The following is a 20,741-nucleotide window of genomic DNA, read 5'->3' as shown; positions in this document are numbered from 1 at the left end:
TAATGCAGGATAAAAATATTAAAATTCCATCGGTAATACAAATCGATAAATTAATAAAAAAAGGCTGATGTCGATACTGATTCCAATTGTGCAAAAAGTGGCTAATTAAGCCGATGCCGATTAATCGGTACATGTGTATATATATATATATATATATATATATATATATATATATATATATATATATATATATATATATATATATATATATATATATATATTTATATGATTAATCAGTACATGTGTACATATATATATATATATATATATATATATATATATATATATATATATATATATATATATATATATATATATATATATATATATATATATATATATATATTATATTTATATGATTAATCAGTACATGTGTACATATATATATATATATATATATATATATATATATGTATATATATATATATATGTATATATATATATATATGTATATATATATATATATATATATATATATATATATATATATATATATATATATATATATATATATATATATACCTATACCTATAGTTCCACTTACAAGTTTATGAAAAAACATATACTCATGGAAACAAAAAATTAAAAAAACATTTTTATGTACCCAATAATTTTTTTTCTCTGTAAGTATACTTTTTTTGTAAAAAAAAGGTCACCATAAGCAACTTTTATGAAAAGTAAAAAGCATCTACTGACAAATAGGCTATAATATAAAATAATATATAAAATAACTTTTTCTTAAATAAATGCATAAAAACTATTGTTTTTAAGCTGAAAATAAAAAAAGTCATTATTTTCAAGTTTTAAAAAAATGGTTTTTTTAAACATGCTTTTTTTGTTAAGTGATTACTGTTTTTGAAGTTTTTATATAATTTCACTTCTTTTGAGTACCAGGTTGACATACTTTAGAATAACTTTTTATTTTCAAAATTTTAGGGACCAGTCAAATTTTTAAGGGTCTTGAGCTACCCCTAAAATAATTTTTTGTTCAAAAAAATTTTAAACCTAGTGTTTTAGTATTATATAGAACAAAGTAAAGGGGTAGGAACAGGTTTTTTTCAAAAATGTTGTTTTAAGAGCCACCCTATTAAATAAAAATAATAAAAATTTATCAAGTAAATGTATTTTTATAGTAAAATATTAAATTTAAATATGTATAAACAAAAATAGACAAAAAATAGGAAACAACAAAGTAAAAAAATGGTTTTTATAATGATGAAAACATTTCCCATTAGTATACATCTAATGATACATATACACATACAAGTATATGGTTGAAAAGAATGAGGTAAAATTTGCAGATTGTTTCATTGGTTATTATAGAGTTTATTATTATATTATATTAGTATATTATTATAAAGTTGTTTGAAGTTGGCAAGGTTTCTTCTGAGCGTATATTCATAAAATTTCTGATATCACACATCCTTCAAACTATTGGCATTATTCGCAAAAAAAATCGTTTTTTGTTTTGTTTTGAAAATTGGTTATTTTTGCTTTTTCGGATTAGAGTTGAAGAACATTTCTATAAGTTTTAAAAGGCTTTTCAAGAATAAGTCTGTTATTTAGATTTTTAAAGTTATAAGAAATTTCTTAAATATTTTATGTGTTTTTTATTGAAGTTAAGATTGTTGGTGTAAACCAAGGTTCAAGTGTAATCAAGGTTCATGAGTCCAAGGTTCAAGCCTATGAGTTAAGACCAGTTTTTACTTACAGAAAATGTAAATAGAAATCGACCTTATGTTTTCTAAAATCTTAATAAAAAAACTCATATTTTTTCAGATACATACTTTTGAAAATTTCCTGAAAGTAAAAATCCCCCTTTTATCTTCAATTACTGATTTTTTTTTCAAAAGAGCATGCTGCTTTAAAATTAATGAAAATGTCTTTTATGAATTATTAGAAAAATGAGATCATTGAAAACTTTGATTACATTATGTTTATATTCAAGTAATAACTTCTAAATCTTTTTAAATTTTGACAAAAAATATTATTAAATATATTAGAAATTTAGGCAAATGTTCTGATAGTGAAGTAATGAAGTTAACAGGAAAAAAACATGAAAGTTATTTGCAATTGTATTTAGTTCAGATATAGAATTATTTAAGTTAAATTTTATAAGATCTATATTAGTATTACCCAAAGTATTATTAATATAGATCTATTAAAGTAATAGATATAGTTAAGTAAAGTGCCTCCAAAAGAATCACGGAGTATGTTCATAACTACAAGATTTGTTGGGATGGCTGGTGGTAAATAAATTTTCAATTTAGTTGCCATCAATCCAATAATGCTGAATTTATAATTTATCAGAGATTGAAATGAATTTAGTTCATCAAAATGTTTAACTTATCAAGCAAAGTTCAAATGAAAAAGAAAAAATCTAACTTTTATTGTTGTCCCAAAAATTAAAATTTTTTATGTCTACATATTTACAACTAATTGGGTTATAAAGTGCTAATCATCATCATCGTTATTAAACTGATAAATAAGAAAGTACTTCAGTTAATTAAAAAAATGTGAATCTTGACAATATAACAAAATTGCCAACTAAAAATAAGAGTGAAATGATTATAAATACTATATTCCTATAGTAAAAATCTTAAACTTATCTTTTGTGGTAAAAAGCGGTGCTTAACTATGTCTATGACATCTAAAAGATAAAATTAAGTACAGATTATGTCAAAACACATTATTTGAGGAAATTAATTAAATTTATTATTTTTTTAAAAAACACAAAAACGCAAATTAAAAGACTTAAATTTTTTTATAAACATTGTGAATGTTTTTAAGAACATACTGAATTTTTTTATTTTATTTTTAAAAACTTTTTTATTTTAAACCTCTTCAACAACAAGTTGATAGAACTAAAGCTATTTGTAAATACTGTGAAGCTGAATTTTCTTATCAAAGTGTGAGCTTCCGCCAAGGTGCACCATTGCAAGAAAAATAAATGAATTGTATGAAAGAGAGGACTATAATAGCAACAGCGTTACAACGTGCACAAACTGTTGCCTTTACCTGAGACTACTGGACATCGCTGGGTAATGGTAATTACCTTAGAGTTACTGTGCATTATATTGATGAACTATGGAAACTGGATTCACATGCTTTGACAGTAATGAAGACATGAGAAAGACATTTTGCTGAAACATGCGCAGAACATTTTATTTATGTTGCACAACAGTGGGACATTTCAAGTAAAGTCAGTACACTTAGTACAGATGGTGCAAGAAATATAGTTGCTGCTGCAAGACATCTGCCTTTTAAACGGGTCCCCTGTGTTGCACACAGTTTTAGCGTTCTGTAACAGTACCTCTGTGCAACAGCTTGTTTGACAATGCTCTGGACAAATGAAGAATAATGGTGGGCAATTTTAAACACAGCCCAGCAAGTGCTGCTGGCTTAGTGCAGATGAATAAGTAAATGTAAAGTTGGTAGATAAAATTGTTTAAAGTTTTGACAAACCAAATGTTATTGCACTTTTGTTCATACAGCAGAACTATAAAAGAATAAATTTACACAATACACAACTTTTAATTTCATTATTGAATTTTTTGTATTTCTACAATTAGTCGCATAAAAACATGCAACTAATCAGGATTACAATATTTAATCGTTGCCCAGCACTAATACATATATATATATATATATATATATATATATATATATATATATATATATATATATATATATATATATATATATATATATATATATATATATTGATTGTTGCATTTGGGAGTACGGAAGGAAAAAAATGATTCTTATGCCAACAAATACGTCACTTTTAATTTCTATTGACTTTCGTCCAACATTTGCGTGTTGTCAGAAAGTTAAAACCATTAATTTAATTACAAATTGATCTTTTTTTTTAAAAACTGCAAAAAAGCAAATTCAATTGACCAGAATGTTTTTAAAAACATTCTGAATGTTTTTAATCATATAAACAATGTTTTTTTATTTTTATTTTTTTAATAAAATGTTTTTATTTTTATTTTTTTTAATAAAATGTTTTTATTTTTACTGTAAATCATGCACATGTGCTGCTACATTGACTGAGGGTTTGGTTGGGGCAGGCAGTCTATCAAGTAATTAAAAAAAAAATTCCGCATTTTAATTTTTACTTTTTGTCAACAAAATACGGAAAAACTTTTTGACAACCAGTTAGGGGTTATATATATATATATATATATATATATATATATATATATATATATATATATATATAATATATATATATATATATATATATAAGCTATAGCTCAAGTTCCATTTTATTTATTTAAAAAATATTTTTTAACAGCACAGTATTAATTTTTAAAGACATTAATAGTGAGCAATTTGTTCAATTTCTGACAGTGTTCATAGTATCAATTTGATAAAGTCCATCAAGCTCAAAATTTGTTGTGTTGACGTTAGCCTGGATATAGTCTGCTATCAGGGTGCTCTCTGCAATGATTTTTTGACAACTTGCAGACGGAATTGCAGCTGTGTTATATCTCAGATTACTAGTCTACTGTATTCAAGAATCAGTGCCACTCCATGTTCTGTGTGGTCATTAACAACCTTTATAGGCTGGACTATTTCTGCCACCTGTTTGTTGTCCTTCCACAAGTCTGGATCAACCATGAGAAATCTGACTCACAATCGATTCTTTTTGACAGTTGTAAAAACTAAGCTAACAAGTTCTTGTGACAAGTACCACAAGTGATTGGAAAACCTGCATAATGTTGACTTCCAGATGGCTGAGTGTATTAATGAGTATTCAAGTAGTGACTTTAGCAGCAGGTCACTGTAAGGAGCACCTGCTGCTTGTGGTGCGGAGATCCAGGATTTCAGGTTGACCTGTACTGTGAACACATATCATGTAATCTTCTCTCTTCTGCATGTGTCAGTTTGAGTCTTGAACATCCAGATCTTAAGGCATTCATCAGGCATGGTGCATTACTAAAGGTGACATGAATTACACTCCTCTGGCAGGAGCAGCACCAAGAAAGTTAATCATAAAAATTCTTCGTAATTATCTCTCGGCTAACTCAAGATACTTCAAGACACTTGTGGGCATAATCGATGGTGCTTTGCTTTATGTCTTCCACTAGGCTTGCCATGCCATTAGCTGTAATCCCTGATTCATACTTGGCTGTGTTTATGGAGTCCCAATATTCCTGGAAAAGTTTGAAGAGTGGAGCCTCTGGAGAAGATGTGGCTCCCATACGCACTTGGAAAACTGCACCTATTATCAGTTCCATAATGTGATGCCTACAAGCCAGTGACAAGAGCTACTTCTCAAGCTTCTGCCCGGGGAGGACACAGGCACTAGTTCAAAACACATAGCTCGGATGCTTACAGCTATGCCCCAGTCTTCAATAAAGCTCCAATCACAGCAGCAGCCTGAGCTTCACTTGTTCAGCATGGAAGCTTGAAACTATGAGTAGATGAGAAACTTCTTTCCTGAAACCAATACAGGCAATTGACCTTCTCTTTTCCAATTCGATCAGTAATCAGCTTTCCATTCCAGTGAATAACATGGGGAATGTTACCTAGAGACTCACTCTTTATGTCTGCAGATCTCTGAACTCAGTGTTCCACTCTGTATTAGCAAATCAAGTCTCTGTTTAGAGAAAATTCATCAATGTTCTGTCTCAAGCTCTCTGCAGTTTCTGCTATAACAAAGACAACCTTGCGGTCTTACACTTTTGTTTGATCTAGAACTGCTGCGAGTTCTGGCATAACAATAGTTTTGCCCCCTATTTCTTTTTGGTATCTGGAATGTGATGCCTCTAACATCCACCTCACTAGAATCAGTTCCCAGTTCCAACTTGTCACAAACTTCAGCTGAGTTGTTTCCAGAACCAGATGAAATAAGTTCAGCTGTAGAAGCTACTGTTTCATTTGATCTGCTTGCGGTTGCCTGGCAAACATTTGTTCCTCTTTCTCTGAAATCCTTTCCTCCTTAGCAACAAGCACTTTATCTACTTCAGCCATCAATCCCTTTCTTTCTTTCTCACTGGGCTAGCAAGAAACCCTTGTCTTCTTGCAATACTGATGTCATATTCAGAGCATTGGCATGAGTGACATCAAAAAGATCTTTCAACCTGAAGACAAAAAGAATTCTCTTGTAAGTTGAGTTGGTAATGTTTGCACTTTGTTCTTCTTCAGAAGATGCCATTTTTCAAATGTCTGCTGAAGTTTGTTTGGCAGTTTTGATGATCTCTCATTGGGATTCTCACTTTTTGCCAAAAACTTTGCTATTTCTGTGATGGTAGCTGCCAATGATTGTCTGATGGTGTCCTTCAATTCAAGATGACGGCAACTTGCTGTCTGTTAATTCAGTTACAGAATCAATTTACAAATTTATAGAAATTTTGCATTGTCAGCAAAACAATGGGTTGAATGGAATCTGGATGATTGGCCAGATATGAACCTCAATGATTGAATGTGTTTGTATAGTGGTTGAACAATAATGTCAATTTACTTGTTTGTTAAAAATGTGTTCCAAATTTATCATGAGAATGTATCTAGTATCAAGTATTTACCATGAGAATGTATCTATTATCATATATTTATCATGAGAATGTATCTAGTATCAAGTATTTATTATGAGAATGTATCTAGTCTTAAGTATTTATCATGAGAATGTATCTAGTATCGAGTATTTATCATGAGAATATATCTAGTATCAAGTATTTATTATGAGAATGTATCTAGTATCGAGTATTTATCATGAGAATGAATCTAGTATCGAGTATTTATCATGAGAATGCATCTAGTATCAAGTATTTAGTATGAGAATATCTAATATCAAGTATTTATCATGAGAATGTATTTAGTATCACAGGCTTGGACGGAAATGGCGTGCGATCTTAAAATTTGTTGATGAAATTTATATTCATCAACAAATTTCAAGTTTCATGCAATAATCTCTTAGTGTTCAGTTTTTATGATCCTGCAATGTTTACAGCCCCCTCAAATTGAGGGGGGTTAAAACTTTATATGGCTATAGTTTTTGAAAAATAAGAGATTATTGCATGAAATTTGAAATTTTTTGATGAATATAAATTTTGACAAAAATAGTAAAGAAAATATTTTATAAACTCATTGCTCCCACGTTAAGGGCTCAGTGGGCCCAAAAATTAGGGGTTTTTTGTTCCCAAGCTCCAATCACCCCAATTTTTTGCAAAACATTCTTTTTTGATATAGACATAAACATACAAAAGTTTGGAGTTAGCACAATGCCTGTAAGTGTCAAAACTCAAACATCTAAAAATCCAGTGTACACCACTGTAATTGTTTACATAAACGCATGTGTAAATTAATAAAAATATTTATATATAAATTTTTTTATGTAGCCATGATAAATTTAAATGTTTGAAACTATTTTTCCATGTCTTCCTAAAAATCTTTCAAACCATTATTTTTATAAAGAATTCTTTTAAGTTACTTTAATTTATGAATAAGTTCAGAACCTTTTGTGACTAGAATCTTTTACACATTTTCTGTGAATTATGCAAGAGTATAAAAAACTTTATTCACTTATATAAGAATGTATTTTGTTGATTAATGGAAATGTTTTGAAGCATTTTGTAATATTCATATGAATAATTTATACAATTAAACCTACGATTTTTTTAAATCTTTTTTTATTTTTTTGTAAACATTTTATTTTTTGAAAAAAAAAAATTTTTAATTACGATAGGAATGAATGAGTTTAAATCTTTTATAATAATTTTTAAATTTGTTACGTGAAGCGCTTATCACTAAAGTTGTAAAGCTCAAATTAAAATTAAATTAATTTGCTTGTTGGCAGTTAATTTTATTTAAATTGCAGGCACATTTTATTTATCTATTTTTTCTTTTTTTACAAATAAAAAAGTTGAAATCCTTTTTTTTAACTAGACTTACTAATTAGAGCGTAAAATTATTAAAAATTGCTATTTTAAAAAGACTACATTATTTTTTTAATCAATTTTTTTTTTTTAATTTTTTTGATAAAACAAATGTTTATACAATTTAAAAATATTATATACGACACTTTTTAATAAATTTGATAAAATTTGTTCATTTATTAAACAATCATTTGTAGTAATTTGTTACTTAATTTAAAAGCGTTTTGCCTAACTTTGATAAAATGTTTAAAAAGATAAGTTTTAACATTGTTTCAAGCGTAATTAAAAACGTATCAAAAAGTTTTGCTTTGAGTTTATATTTTTATTTTATTTTAGTGCTTATACAGTGGGTTGCATAAATATAGAGTCACTACTTTGTTTGTGTAAAGTTTTTATTTTTTTCATAATTATCTTTGAAACCAACTGATTAATACGATTAAAAGCGTATTAAATGTCTTAATTAATTGATTCTCTATCGAATGGTATATAATTGGAACTTGTTAGGTTAACTAGTCTTGAGTAATTATTAATTTAATTAGAACATATCTGTATTTCTAATGTAGCAAAAATAAAGAGTCAACTAAAATTTAATAACTTAAGTTAAAATTCTCAATGAAATGTTATCTGAGCGAACTAAAATTTAGTGGTTGATTTCTTTCGAACTACATAAATGTTCTTGTGAAAATGAAATAAAATTATCATTTTTATATCTTGAGTTATTCGCATTGGTAATTATTTGGTAAAGTAAAAAGACAAAAATGGGCAGAAAAGCTGTTTCAGACAAGGTATGATGGCAAATAGTAGGTCTGCTTAAAGATAAAACAAAAAGCCAACAAGAAATAGCTCGAATATGCAATGTTTTGCTTGAATGTGTACAAACAACGTTGAAAAACTGCGAGCTACATAATGATGTCAAAGATTTACCAAGGCTTAGTAGGCCTTTAAAGCTAACTTCAAGAACCAAAGTTATCTCTATCAAAAGGTTAGACAAGGCCCTAAAATTTCTTACCAAGAGCTTGCTGAAGAGTTCACAAATACGCCTGGTATTGTTAGTGTTAGTAGATGAACTGTACAAAGATGCCTAAATAAGAAAGCCTTGCTATGTTGCTGCTCAAAAACCACTTTTGTGTGTCTCAGATTGCCTAAAAAGATTAAAGTGGTGTAGAGAAAGACTTCACTGGTCTGTAGAAGAAAGTCATTTTTAGCGACGAATCCAATTTTGAGGTGATAAATCGCAAGTCAAAATTAATCATCAAGAGGCTGGCTGGCTGAAAAGTTCAAAGAACGTTTTTTTGTACCAAGGATACAAGGCAGAGGAGTATCAGTTGGAATATGGGGATGCTTCTCCCATAAAGGAACAGGGTTATACAACATTTATAATGGCAGAATTAACCAGTACATCTACAAAGAGATGAAAAGTAAGCTTTTGCTAACAGCCAGAGCTTTTTATGGAAGATGACAACAATGGATTTTTCAGCACAATGGTTTTACTGCTCACACTTCAATCTCGGTTAAAGAGTGGCTTGATTAGAAAAACATTACAGTCATGCCTTGGCCACCTTGTTCTCCAGATCTCAATCCCATCGAGAACATTTGGGCTTGGATAGAAAAGAGATTGGTCAAAGAGAGCATAGCCAGTGTTGTGCAATTACAGCAGGCGTTAAAAAAGCTTTGGAAAGAATTTCCAATAGAATTATGCATCTGACTAGTTGAATCTATGCCTAGACATGTTCGTGCATGTGTGAAAGTTCATGGTGCGCATACAAAATACTTAAATGCACCCTGACTCTATATTTTTGCTTTGTTTTTTTTTTTTTTTTTTTTAACGGTTGTCTATATTTCTCATAAAAAAATATCTTGAATTTTTTTTTAAAAAAACATGTTTTTCTTATTTTGTTTATAAAACCACTGTTAATAAAATTTAAAACAATTTAAGTTATTAATTTTTTTGTTTGCTTTAAATTTTAAAAAAATATAAAAAAATCTTATTAAAAATCAACTGACTCATATTTATGCAACCCACTGTATATAATTCTTTTTCGTAAATTTTTTTTTTTCGTTAGTTTTTTTTTTAACATTTTTCCTAGTTTAAGTTTAGCTAAGCGTTTCTACATTCAGCACATTTCTGAAATGCTTAAGTCATCAAAAAATATAAACAATCGTGGTCAAGTTAACAAAAAATTAAATCATTTGCGTGGTCAGCAATAGCGCTTGATCGCACGTCATTCCAATCTAAGCCTGGTATCAAGTATTTATCATGAGAATGTATCTAGTATCAAGTATTTATCATGAGAATGTATCTAGTATCAAGTATTTATCATGAGAATGTATCTAGTAATCTAGTATCAAGTATTTTTTAATTATTTTTTTTTTGGTAATTTACCTCCCCAAGGCCCAGAAGGCCACTACAGACGAGGAGGCTACTTAATTGTAATTATAACCCTCTCTCAACTCTATAACTCTGAAGCATGAACCTTGAAGAACAAGGCCGCTGTGCGGAGAAACAAGTTGAGTGCGGTACTACCAGGGATGTGGTGGGGATCAAACTCGGAACCTCTCGCTTATGAACCAAGCGCTCTACCACTACACCACTACCACAATTATCATGTCTTTTATTAACAATTATCTTGATAATACCACATTCTAATTTATCATGGGAATGTATCAAGTATCTGGTTGAGAGAGGGTTATAACCACAAATAAGTAGCCTCTTTGTCTGTAGTGCCCTTCTGGACCTTGGGAAGGTGAATTAACAATATATATATATATATATATATATATATATATATATATATATATATATATATATATATATATATATATATATATATATATATATATATATATATATATATGAATATTTGGGCAGGTCATCAATTAAAAAATATATTTTTTTTTTAATTGATGACCTGCCCAAACCAAAATCCACAGTGATGTAGCACTCATTGCATGTTCTATCTATTTGTCAGTTGATGTAGCAGCACTCCTACCATGTTCTACCTATTAGTCAGTCAATGTATGTAAACAGTAAAAAAATTAAAACATTCAAAATGTTTTTATTTTTAATAAAAAAATAAAAAACATTCTAGTCTATTAATTTGAGTTTTTGTGGCTTTTTAAAAATCAATAAAATTTAATTAATTTAATGGTTTTTGCATAAATTGTACTTAACTTTGAATTTTTTTGCATTTTAAATAAAGGTATTATAATTAATGATTAGGTACTTTGATGAATAATAATGTCAAATAAAGTTGACACCTTTTACATAAAATTTTGACAATGTTTATATATAAAATGCTGATGGTTTTTATATATAAAACGCGGGTGATATTTGTATTAAAACATTCAAATGTTTATAATATAAAGCTGATGACTTTCATATATGTTATTAAAGTAGTTAATTATTTTTTTAATTAATTTTTTTTTTTTAGGTAAAGGAAAAAAGAGTAAAAAGGAAAAAGATGAAGCTGAAGAAAAAGATGATAATGAAGAAAAAACTGAACACAACGAACACAAAGATGTTCATGAAGAACATGAAGAGGAGCATAGATCTTTTCACAAACCAGATGATGACGCTGAATCTTTTCACAAGTCCCATGATGATTCTGAACCATTTCACAAATCTCATGAAAATCATGAACCATTTCACAAATCCCATGATGACCACGAACCGTTTCACAATTCTCATGAAGACCATGAACTATTCCACAAATCACATGAAGATCATGAACCATTTCATAAATCACATGAGGATCATGAATCGTTTCATAAACCACATGAAGATCCTGAATCATTTCACAAATCACATGATTATCCTGAACCATTTCACAAATCACATGAGGATCATGAACATTTTCACAAATCACATGAAGATTATGAACCTTATCACAAATCACATGAAGATGATGAACATTTTCACAAATCACATGATGAACAATTTCCTAATTCAAATGAAGGACATGAATCCTCCCACAAATCTCATGAACCTATTCATCATAATGGTCATGAAGTCAATAAAAAAGATGAAGATGAAGAGATACTGCATGATATGGATAAAGACCGTAATTTCGATGATGGAAACCTTGTACATGAAAAACTCAAAGAAGAAGATAAAAAACTTGAAGAAGAAGATAAAGAGGAGTTTAACCATCATGGAGGAGGTTTTGAGGAAGATGAAGAAGATGATGGGTTTGGAAAGGATCATTATGATGACTTGCATCAACAAGATTTAGATAAAGACATGGATTTTCCTAGAGAGGATGATGAGTACAGAAGACATCATAAAAGAAATCATGAAAACCTAAAAAATCATCATAATGAATATGAAAACCACCATCTACCTCATTTTAATGAAAACCACAATCTACCTCATTTTAGTGAAAACCACAATCTACCTCATTTTAATGAAAATGTTAAAAACCTTCTTGCTCCCAAAGATGTTAATTATTTAAGTCATGGAGCCGAACCACTTTTTTCTTCACCTAATAATGAAGAAAAAGTTAGCATGGAAGGAATCAATAAAGATATGGAGTATAACAATAGGTTTGAGGGAGATAATCAAAATATTTACAATCCTATACAATCATTTGTTGAAAAATCTCACAAAGCCCATGAAGTAGATAATGATTACTTGAACAACCCAGGGGAAAGCATTGGACGAAGGATTGAGCGCGAAGAAGCAATAAGTGGTCAGTTTACTAGAAAATATGATGTTCAGAAAAGTAAAGTTGAATCAGCAAAAAAGGTTTTAGTTAATTCGACAAATGAACTTTTTTATTTCTCTAAAAGTAATTTTTTATTTTGTTAGCATTAAAAATATTTTTGTTTACAATGAGTTCAAAAATTTCAAAATTTTTACAGTTGCTCTTTTTTTACAAAATTTTTACAATTTGTTACTAAAATAAAAACTTTAAAACTTTAACAGGATCCTTACAGTAGTATTGAAGATTTAAAAGTTGATGACGATGAAGGCCCAGATGATGCTCCTAGTAAAAATAAAAAACATTCTCCAGGTATAATATCATTTTATGTAGATTCAAGGTGCACATTTATTTATGCAATCAATTTATGCAAATTTATTGCAGTAAATTATTAATTAATACAGGTAAACTACAATTAGGTAAAGTATCAATTTATACACATAAATAAGTTATTAATTTATACACATTTATTACATTTAGATAACTATTAATTTATGCAGGGATGCTGCCATTAAAGAAATACCAATTTATGCAGATTTATTATAGTTTAATATACTATAACTTAAATTAATAGTATACTAACTCTATAAAATTTGCATATATTGATAGCATATCTAACTGTAATAAATCTGTATAAATTCATCTGTAAAAAAAATAGAAATACTATCATTTTATGCAGATTAACTGAAGATATTTTTCTTGTCATAACAGATTTTCAATATACATATTTTAGTATCTCATATACATGTCTATTGTATTACTTTCTCTTCTTACTGCAGCACTTATTAAAATGTTTTAACTTGAAAATAAACATAAATAACTTTTCAGGTGAACTAGCATGGAATAAAGATATGCCATATAAAGATTTAAAAAATAAAAATCAAGCTCATCGTCGGCATCATTTTCATGAATTTTCAGAGTTTAGTAGATTTCCAAAGTTTGGTGAATTAGGAAGAGGTGGGAGCAAAAAACATCACAACCGTCGCAAAGGAAATGAGAGAGAAAAGATTTCCAATCATCCAGATGAATATGACTCACATGGGCATGTATGGGTTGTTTTTTTTTTAATTATTTAAATGTATAACTTGGTGTTTGAGTTTTTTTTATTTCTTTTTATTTCTCAACCTTTTGCCATAAAATATTTGAAACAGTTTCATAGTTTATGGTTCAGATTTCAAATTAAAAAAGGTTATTTGTGCTGATACTAGCAGTTTTTTTGAATATTGATTTTTATCATATGATTCTCTGAAGAGAGTAAATATGAATAATTAATAACGAAGAAAATATGAATAATCAGAAATTATTTTAAGGAATTTGTTCATTCAAATATATATATATATATATATATATATATATATATATATATATATATATATATATATATATATATATATATATATTGCACTTGAGCCAGTATATACTTTGTCTTTGTATTCAGGTTTATTAGAACATACTGTTGCTTGGTATACAGTGTTATTAGATAGACATTTGTTGCTCAATAGGCAGGCAGATTATTAATGCAATTGCAATTTTTCTCACATTCTATTTTTATTGTTATATAAAATATTTCTATTGTGCGAACCAAATATGGTTTTGATGTTTGGCCTACAAGAATAATAATTTTGCCTTTTTTATTTTTGTTTCAACAAGACAATGACACAAAACACACTTTCTCTAAAATACAAAGGATGCTTAATTTAACATCTTCACAAATCATTGGCGTTCTTTGTATCATTTTCTTTAGTAAGTGATAATATTTTACTCCAACACTGTTGTAAGTATTCAAAGAGTTGTTCTTGATTGGCTGTTGTAAGTATTCAAAGAGTTGTTCTTGATTGGCTGTTGCAAGTATTCAAAGAGTTGTTCTTGATATTTCTGTCTAGTTCAACCCATAAAAATTCATTTGGCAAATAATAATTTTTTCACAATTTTTGCTAAAAAATAAAACTATATAAAAAATAAAACTTTTCTTTAATAAATCTTTGATAAATTCTTTGTTCAGATGGAAAAGCATATTGCAAATAAATGCTGTGAAAAAGAGTATTATTAAGTATTTTATGTTTAAATTTCCTACTTTGTGACTAGCAAAAAAACCTCAAACTGTCACAGAATCAAAGAACCAAACAATCCATGTTTGACTGTTGGTACAGCACATTGGTTAATAATTTGTTCATTTTTTTTGTGGAGATGACACCTAATTGGTTTTTGGCAAATAGAATTTAATTTCTCATAGGTATCTAGTGTAATACAAGTTGTCACTTACTTTGTAGCTGTATAAACTTATCTTCTTTTTTCATGCAACTTTTAGTCTTTCAGTTCAAAAATGGCTTCGATCAATTTTCTTGTTACCTTTAGATTGTGTAAACTACTGTTGCCTAGGCAGTCTTAGTTTCAAAGCAGTTATTTTTGTAGAATAGCTTCATTTTGTAAAGCTTACTGGTTTCTTTACTAAGCTTGTGTTTTCTGATCTTTTTTTTTTTCTTATATTTATTTCATGTTATAAATTTCATTCTATAAATTAAAATTAAAAAGAATTTAAAATAATTGCAAAACTTTCATTCTACCATATCATGTCAGTTTCATTCTACCACTTCATGTTAGTTTCTTTCTACCACTATTCAATATCGTTCTACCACATCATGTCAATTTCATTCTACCACTTCATGTTAATTTCTTTCTACCACTATTCAATTTCATTCTACCACATCATGTCAATTTCATTATACCACTTCATGTTAATTTCTTTCTACCACTATTCAATATCATTCTACCACATCATGTCAATTTCATTCTACCACTTCATGTTAATTTCTTTCTACCACTATTCAATATCATTCTACCACATCATGTCAATTTCATTATACCACTTCATGTTAATTTCTTTCTACCACTATTCAATATCATTCTACCACATCATGTCAATTTCATTCTACTACTTCATGTTAATTTCTTTCTACCACTATTCAATATCATTCTACCACATCATCTCACTATAATGTGAAGACAAAAGAAACTATCAAATTTAACAATAAATATAACTTCAAAAATTTGGTATTTATAATTACTAATGTGAAACTTGCAAACAGATTATTTATAAAAGTCAAGTAATATGGGTTAGAAATTTAATTATATTTAAAATAGTATTCATTATTTTTACTTTAAATATTTAAACTAGTGTTTTCTTTGTATTTTTAAATGATGATTTAAAACTGGGAGTGTGTATATATAATATATTATTTTTATCTTTATTCATAATTCTAAGAATTTGGTGAAGTTTTATATCAATTTTATATATCTTATATATCTCTCTGAAAAGTAAGGGTGTAGGTAAGTAAGGTTTTACAAATTGGAATATTAGCTCAACACAATTTAAATCATTGCTTTAAAGAGAGTTTTTGAATTAATACTTACTTTTCCACTTTAAAGCATTTTGAAACCATACTTTTGTAATACTTACTTTTCCACTTTAAAACATTTTGAAACCATACTTTTGTAATACTTACTTTTCCACTTTAAAACATTTTGAAGCCATACTTTTGTAATACTTACTTTTCCACTTTAAAACATTTTGAAACCATACTTTTGTAATACTTACTTTTCCACTTTAAAACATTTTGAAACCATGATCTGGATCTGTTTTTGTTTTGCTTTATTTTATATTTTTTTATTTTTATTTTTATATGGTTAAGTTATAACTGTTAATTTTTATAACGTTAATTTACTAAAATAGTAAACATAGAATATATAACTATTGAATTTTTTACTGTATTTTTTTTTCTTACTTTTTCTGTTTATTTTTCTGCATCTATTATTTATCCTTCTTAAATAAACCTTTCTATAAGTGTTTCGCATTTCTTTGTGGGCTCTCATTGCTCACTCTATTTTTATCACAATATATATTTAAAAAATTAAAATAAGTTAAAAAGCTATACCCGCACAAAGAGTATAGTAATATCATCAATAGCGACAGTTGCTAAGGCAAAAAAATGCATTTACACAAGATTTTTGAAGTCAGTAAGATCTAGTGTTCAACATCTAAAAATTAAACTCTAGTTTAAACCAACTAATAGATGAAGATGTATTTAAAATATGGTGTTTTAATTTGTGTGTATTTTAAATCAAGCACTTTTTGGATTACTATGGGTTACTTGTTACTAATAGCATAATTATTGAGCCTAATGAACTGACTTAAGGTTGTTTTAAAATTTATGAAAGTATTTGAAAATAATGCTTAAATTGATTGGTTTGTTTTAGATAAAAGGTGAAATACGTAATTATGATGATGAATATGATTCGCCAGATGAGGAAGAAAATCATTCTCATAAAAAGGAGAGTCACTATAAAGGTTATTACCTATTATTATTAAACTTTAATTTCAACTTTGCTATTATGAAAATTATCTAATGACAATTTTAGTAAAAACTGAAATGAATAACAATAATAAATTCTTGGGATTTCAGAGTTTTTTTACTTAGGCTTTACCTTCTGGACTTTCAGGGTTTTACCCTTCTGGGTTTTTAGGGTCAACTCTTGGAGTTCTAAAAATATTTTATGATTTCTAGTCATCATAAAAGATTTTTCAAAAAATATGTGCGTGTGTGTATATATATATATACATATATATATATATATATATATATATATATATATATATATATATATATATATATATATATATATATATATATATATATATATATATATATATATATATATATATATATATATATATATATATATATAAAATTATAATTATTTTATATAATTTTATAGCTATTGAACACCCACATGATGGTATTGAGAAGTTTGGAAAAGATGATGAAGAGGTAATTATCAATGATAGAACTCATCAAGGTATGTGACGTATTTTGTGTTTTAGACGAATAACTTGTTATACGACAATGTTTGTAAACCAAAATTTTAAAATTTTTTATAATATTTGTAAACTAAAAGTTTAAATTTTGTGCATGTTCTCAAATAAAGTTTACAGAACTAAAAGTAAAAATCGTATACTAAACTGATAAAACAACAGTTGTTACTGATGAAAGAAATTTTTCATTGACAATATTATTTTTATTAATATTATAAAGGTGACATAAATGAAGTTGAAATTGTGAAACAGCTAACTGACCCTAAAGCAGCTTTAACTCATGGTGTGAGAAGTCACCGTCAAAGTTTTGATAAGTCTAACATAGGTGCGCTTCATGAGCCAAAAGAATACGGTGTAAAAACAAGTAATACTTATTTAGATTTTATTGATTTAAAATTCGTCGTAATAACAATTTATGTTTTACAACCAATGTTAATTATAAAAAATAACTGTATTAGTATAGCGACAGTAGCGTAGTAACAAGTTATGCCTTTCTCTCGAAAGTGAGAATGGCATAACACTGAGTGAATGTTTATTGGTGTTTTTTAGGTCATGGTTTACTTGGAAACAGTGAAAAAGACGGAGGGGGTGAGTTTTACGAAAGCAATCCAAATGTATATCCACATGAGTTTAATAGCTATAATCGTCCATATTCAAATCAAAACATTCAAATTGGTCAATATGGAAAAAGGAGATTAGTTAAATACGATCCGTTTGATACAATAGTTGGGGGCGGGTTTAATGGAGAAACAACATTCAAATCATTCGATCAGGCAGAGGATATTTTTAAAAAAATGCGAAATGTTGTCAAAGAAACCTCTTTAGCTCCCAACGAAATTAAAGAGCATGCAGATCATTTTATAAAAGCAAAACGAACCTCTATAGGGATTCAAAAACATGGAAAGCGCAACACTTTAAAAAAAATAGAATCGCGATTAAAAAAGATCCAAGAAAAAATATTTTCAAAGTCTGCTTTTCAAAAACAAATGAAAAAAAGTCAAAGTTAAAATAAACTTGTTATTCACAAAAAAAATAAAAAAATAACTTTTTGGTTGCTAAGAAACCTTCAGTTGTATAGGTATAATAGTAAAGTGAAACTGTGTTGTAAATACTATATGTAGAATAAAGGAAAATTTTTGAAGAAAAAATATTCCATCAAATACTACATACACTGCCGGCTTAAAAGTCTGAGAACATAATAAAAAATATTAAATGTTAACAATTAATTCAAAGTGTATGCTAAATGATTTATAAAAATTTTATAAGCTTAAAAATAATTTTGGTATTTAATAACTTATATTCTAAATAAAAATGAATACTACTAGAGTTAAATACCGAATCACTATATTTCATATAGATCTAAATTTTTTACTCTGACTTTCAAGTTAATCCTTTTACACTAAATTTCTTTTAAGAATAATCTTGCTGCGATTTATCTCCAAATTTTTTTTTTTTTTTTATTTCGTCAAAAAATAAGTTGTTACAATGTTTTTACATCATAAAAATATAACATTAAAGTTTCGACCAGAAGCTGGCAGAAGATATGGTCTTATCATCCAGCCCCGTTAATATAACTAAAAAATTCGATAAAATGAAAAAGGAAAAAATTTACTATTCTACTTTTATTTTTATTATATACACACACATACTCACACACACACACATACTCACACACACACACATACTCACACACACACACATATTCACACACACACATACTCACACACACACACATACTCACACACACACACATACTCACACACACACACATACTCACACACACACACATACTCACACACACACATACTCACACACACACACATACTCACACACACACACATACTCACACACACACACACACATACACACACACACACACAGACTCACACAAACACACACACACACACATACTCACACACACACATACTCACACACACACACACACTCACACACACACACAGACTCACACACACACACATACTCACACACACACACATACTCACACATACTCACACACACACACATACTCACACACATACTCACACACACACACATACTCACACACACACACATACTCACACACACATACTCACACACACACACATACTCAAACACATACTCACACACACACACACAAACACACATACTCACACACACACACATACTCACACACACACACATAGTCACACACACACACATACTCAAACACATACTCACACACACACACATACTCACACACACACACACACATACTCACACACACACACATACTCACACACACACACATACTCACACACACACACATACACACACACACACACATACTCACACACTCACACATACTCACACACACACACATACTCACACACACACACATACTCACACACACACACATACTCACACACACACACATACTCACACACACACACATAAATAAATGTCCGTTCATATATACATACAAAACCAAATAAATCTGTTTTATATTTTAAATTTGTAAAACTGGAATCAACATATTAAAAAGTTTAGTCTTAAACAGTAAAGATGTTTTGATTTTTTCAGTTTCTATAATTTAATTTCTACCCTGGCTCCTTTAATGGGACGAAATGTAAAAGTTCAGTGCACTAGAAAGAAATTATTCCAAGTATACTTTCTTGAAGGTTTGAAAATTATTAAGTCATAAAAATTGAATTTGTTTTTAAAAATTAGTATTTTTGAATTACTTCGCATTTTCAAGCATTTCTGACCGCTTTGATATTATTATTTTCTTAAATATTTTTCGGATTGTTCTTAAATTATTTGAGAATTTTTGGTCTTTACCGTTGTCTCATGTCAAAAATATATTTTTTTTTTCAAAAGGTTGCTCGACATACCAATTATTTTTTTGACACCGAATTCAGCAAATAAAGAAAATTAGGCGGCTATTATGGTTTTTTGAAAATAGATTTTATAGAAATAGAATTTGAAAAGCAAATTTGAGTTGATCAAAGTTAGTCAAGTTTGAGTCTAATTCAAACGTCAAATTCAAATTTGGCCTTTTTAAATTTTATCCAATTAATATTAACATCACTCAAAAAACCGAATTTATTTAACTAAAAATGTCATTTCAACTTTTAACGAATTATTTGATAGATAAAATTGACAAATTTTGTAATAAGTTTTTCATATTTTATTTTTAAACAAAATTAACTATGTCAATGCGTTGGACTCTAGAATTATGAGGTTCCATTTCTGGTGCTTGAAAATATTCCAGTTTGGCTGCTTAAAAAAGACCCAGCCTGTGATGGA

At 28.1% G+C, this 20,741-nt stretch overlaps 1 protein-coding gene across 3 annotated transcripts in view; it reads left to right on the top strand.

The window, feature by feature from the left end:
- LOC101239258 (sarcoplasmic reticulum histidine-rich calcium-binding protein) overlaps nucleotides 1-18,604 on the top strand; it is a 28,010-nt gene extending 9,406 nt beyond the window's left edge. For 2 of the 3 annotated variants that reach the window (XM_065808164.1, XM_065808163.1), the window contains 7 exons: nucleotides 11,318-12,630; nucleotides 12,811-12,898; nucleotides 13,415-13,632; nucleotides 16,841-16,931; nucleotides 17,360-17,440; nucleotides 17,677-17,820; nucleotides 18,006-18,604. In XM_065808164.1, the coding sequence (XP_065664236.1) occupies nucleotides 11,318-12,630; nucleotides 12,811-12,898; nucleotides 13,415-13,632; nucleotides 16,841-16,931; nucleotides 17,360-17,440; nucleotides 17,677-17,820; nucleotides 18,006-18,463 (2,393 nt within the window). In that variant the 3' untranslated portion in view covers nucleotides 18,464-18,604. Of the gene's footprint in view, nucleotides 1-590; nucleotides 624-11,317; nucleotides 12,631-12,810; nucleotides 12,899-13,414; nucleotides 13,633-16,840; nucleotides 16,932-17,359; nucleotides 17,441-17,676; nucleotides 17,821-18,005 lie in introns of those variants that run through there. The other variant, XM_065808165.1, reaches the window with a different exon arrangement.
- The last annotated feature ends 2,137 nt before the right edge of the window (nucleotides 18,605-20,741 follow it).

This window comes from Hydra vulgaris, chromosome 10 (assembly GCF_038396675.1).
Source record: "Hydra vulgaris chromosome 10, alternate assembly HydraT2T_AEP".
Classification (NCBI taxonomy): domain Eukaryota; kingdom Metazoa; phylum Cnidaria; class Hydrozoa; order Anthoathecata; family Hydridae; genus Hydra; species Hydra vulgaris.
Note: the sequence above shows the minus strand (reverse complement) of the source record. Positions and strands in the feature narration are given on the sequence as shown.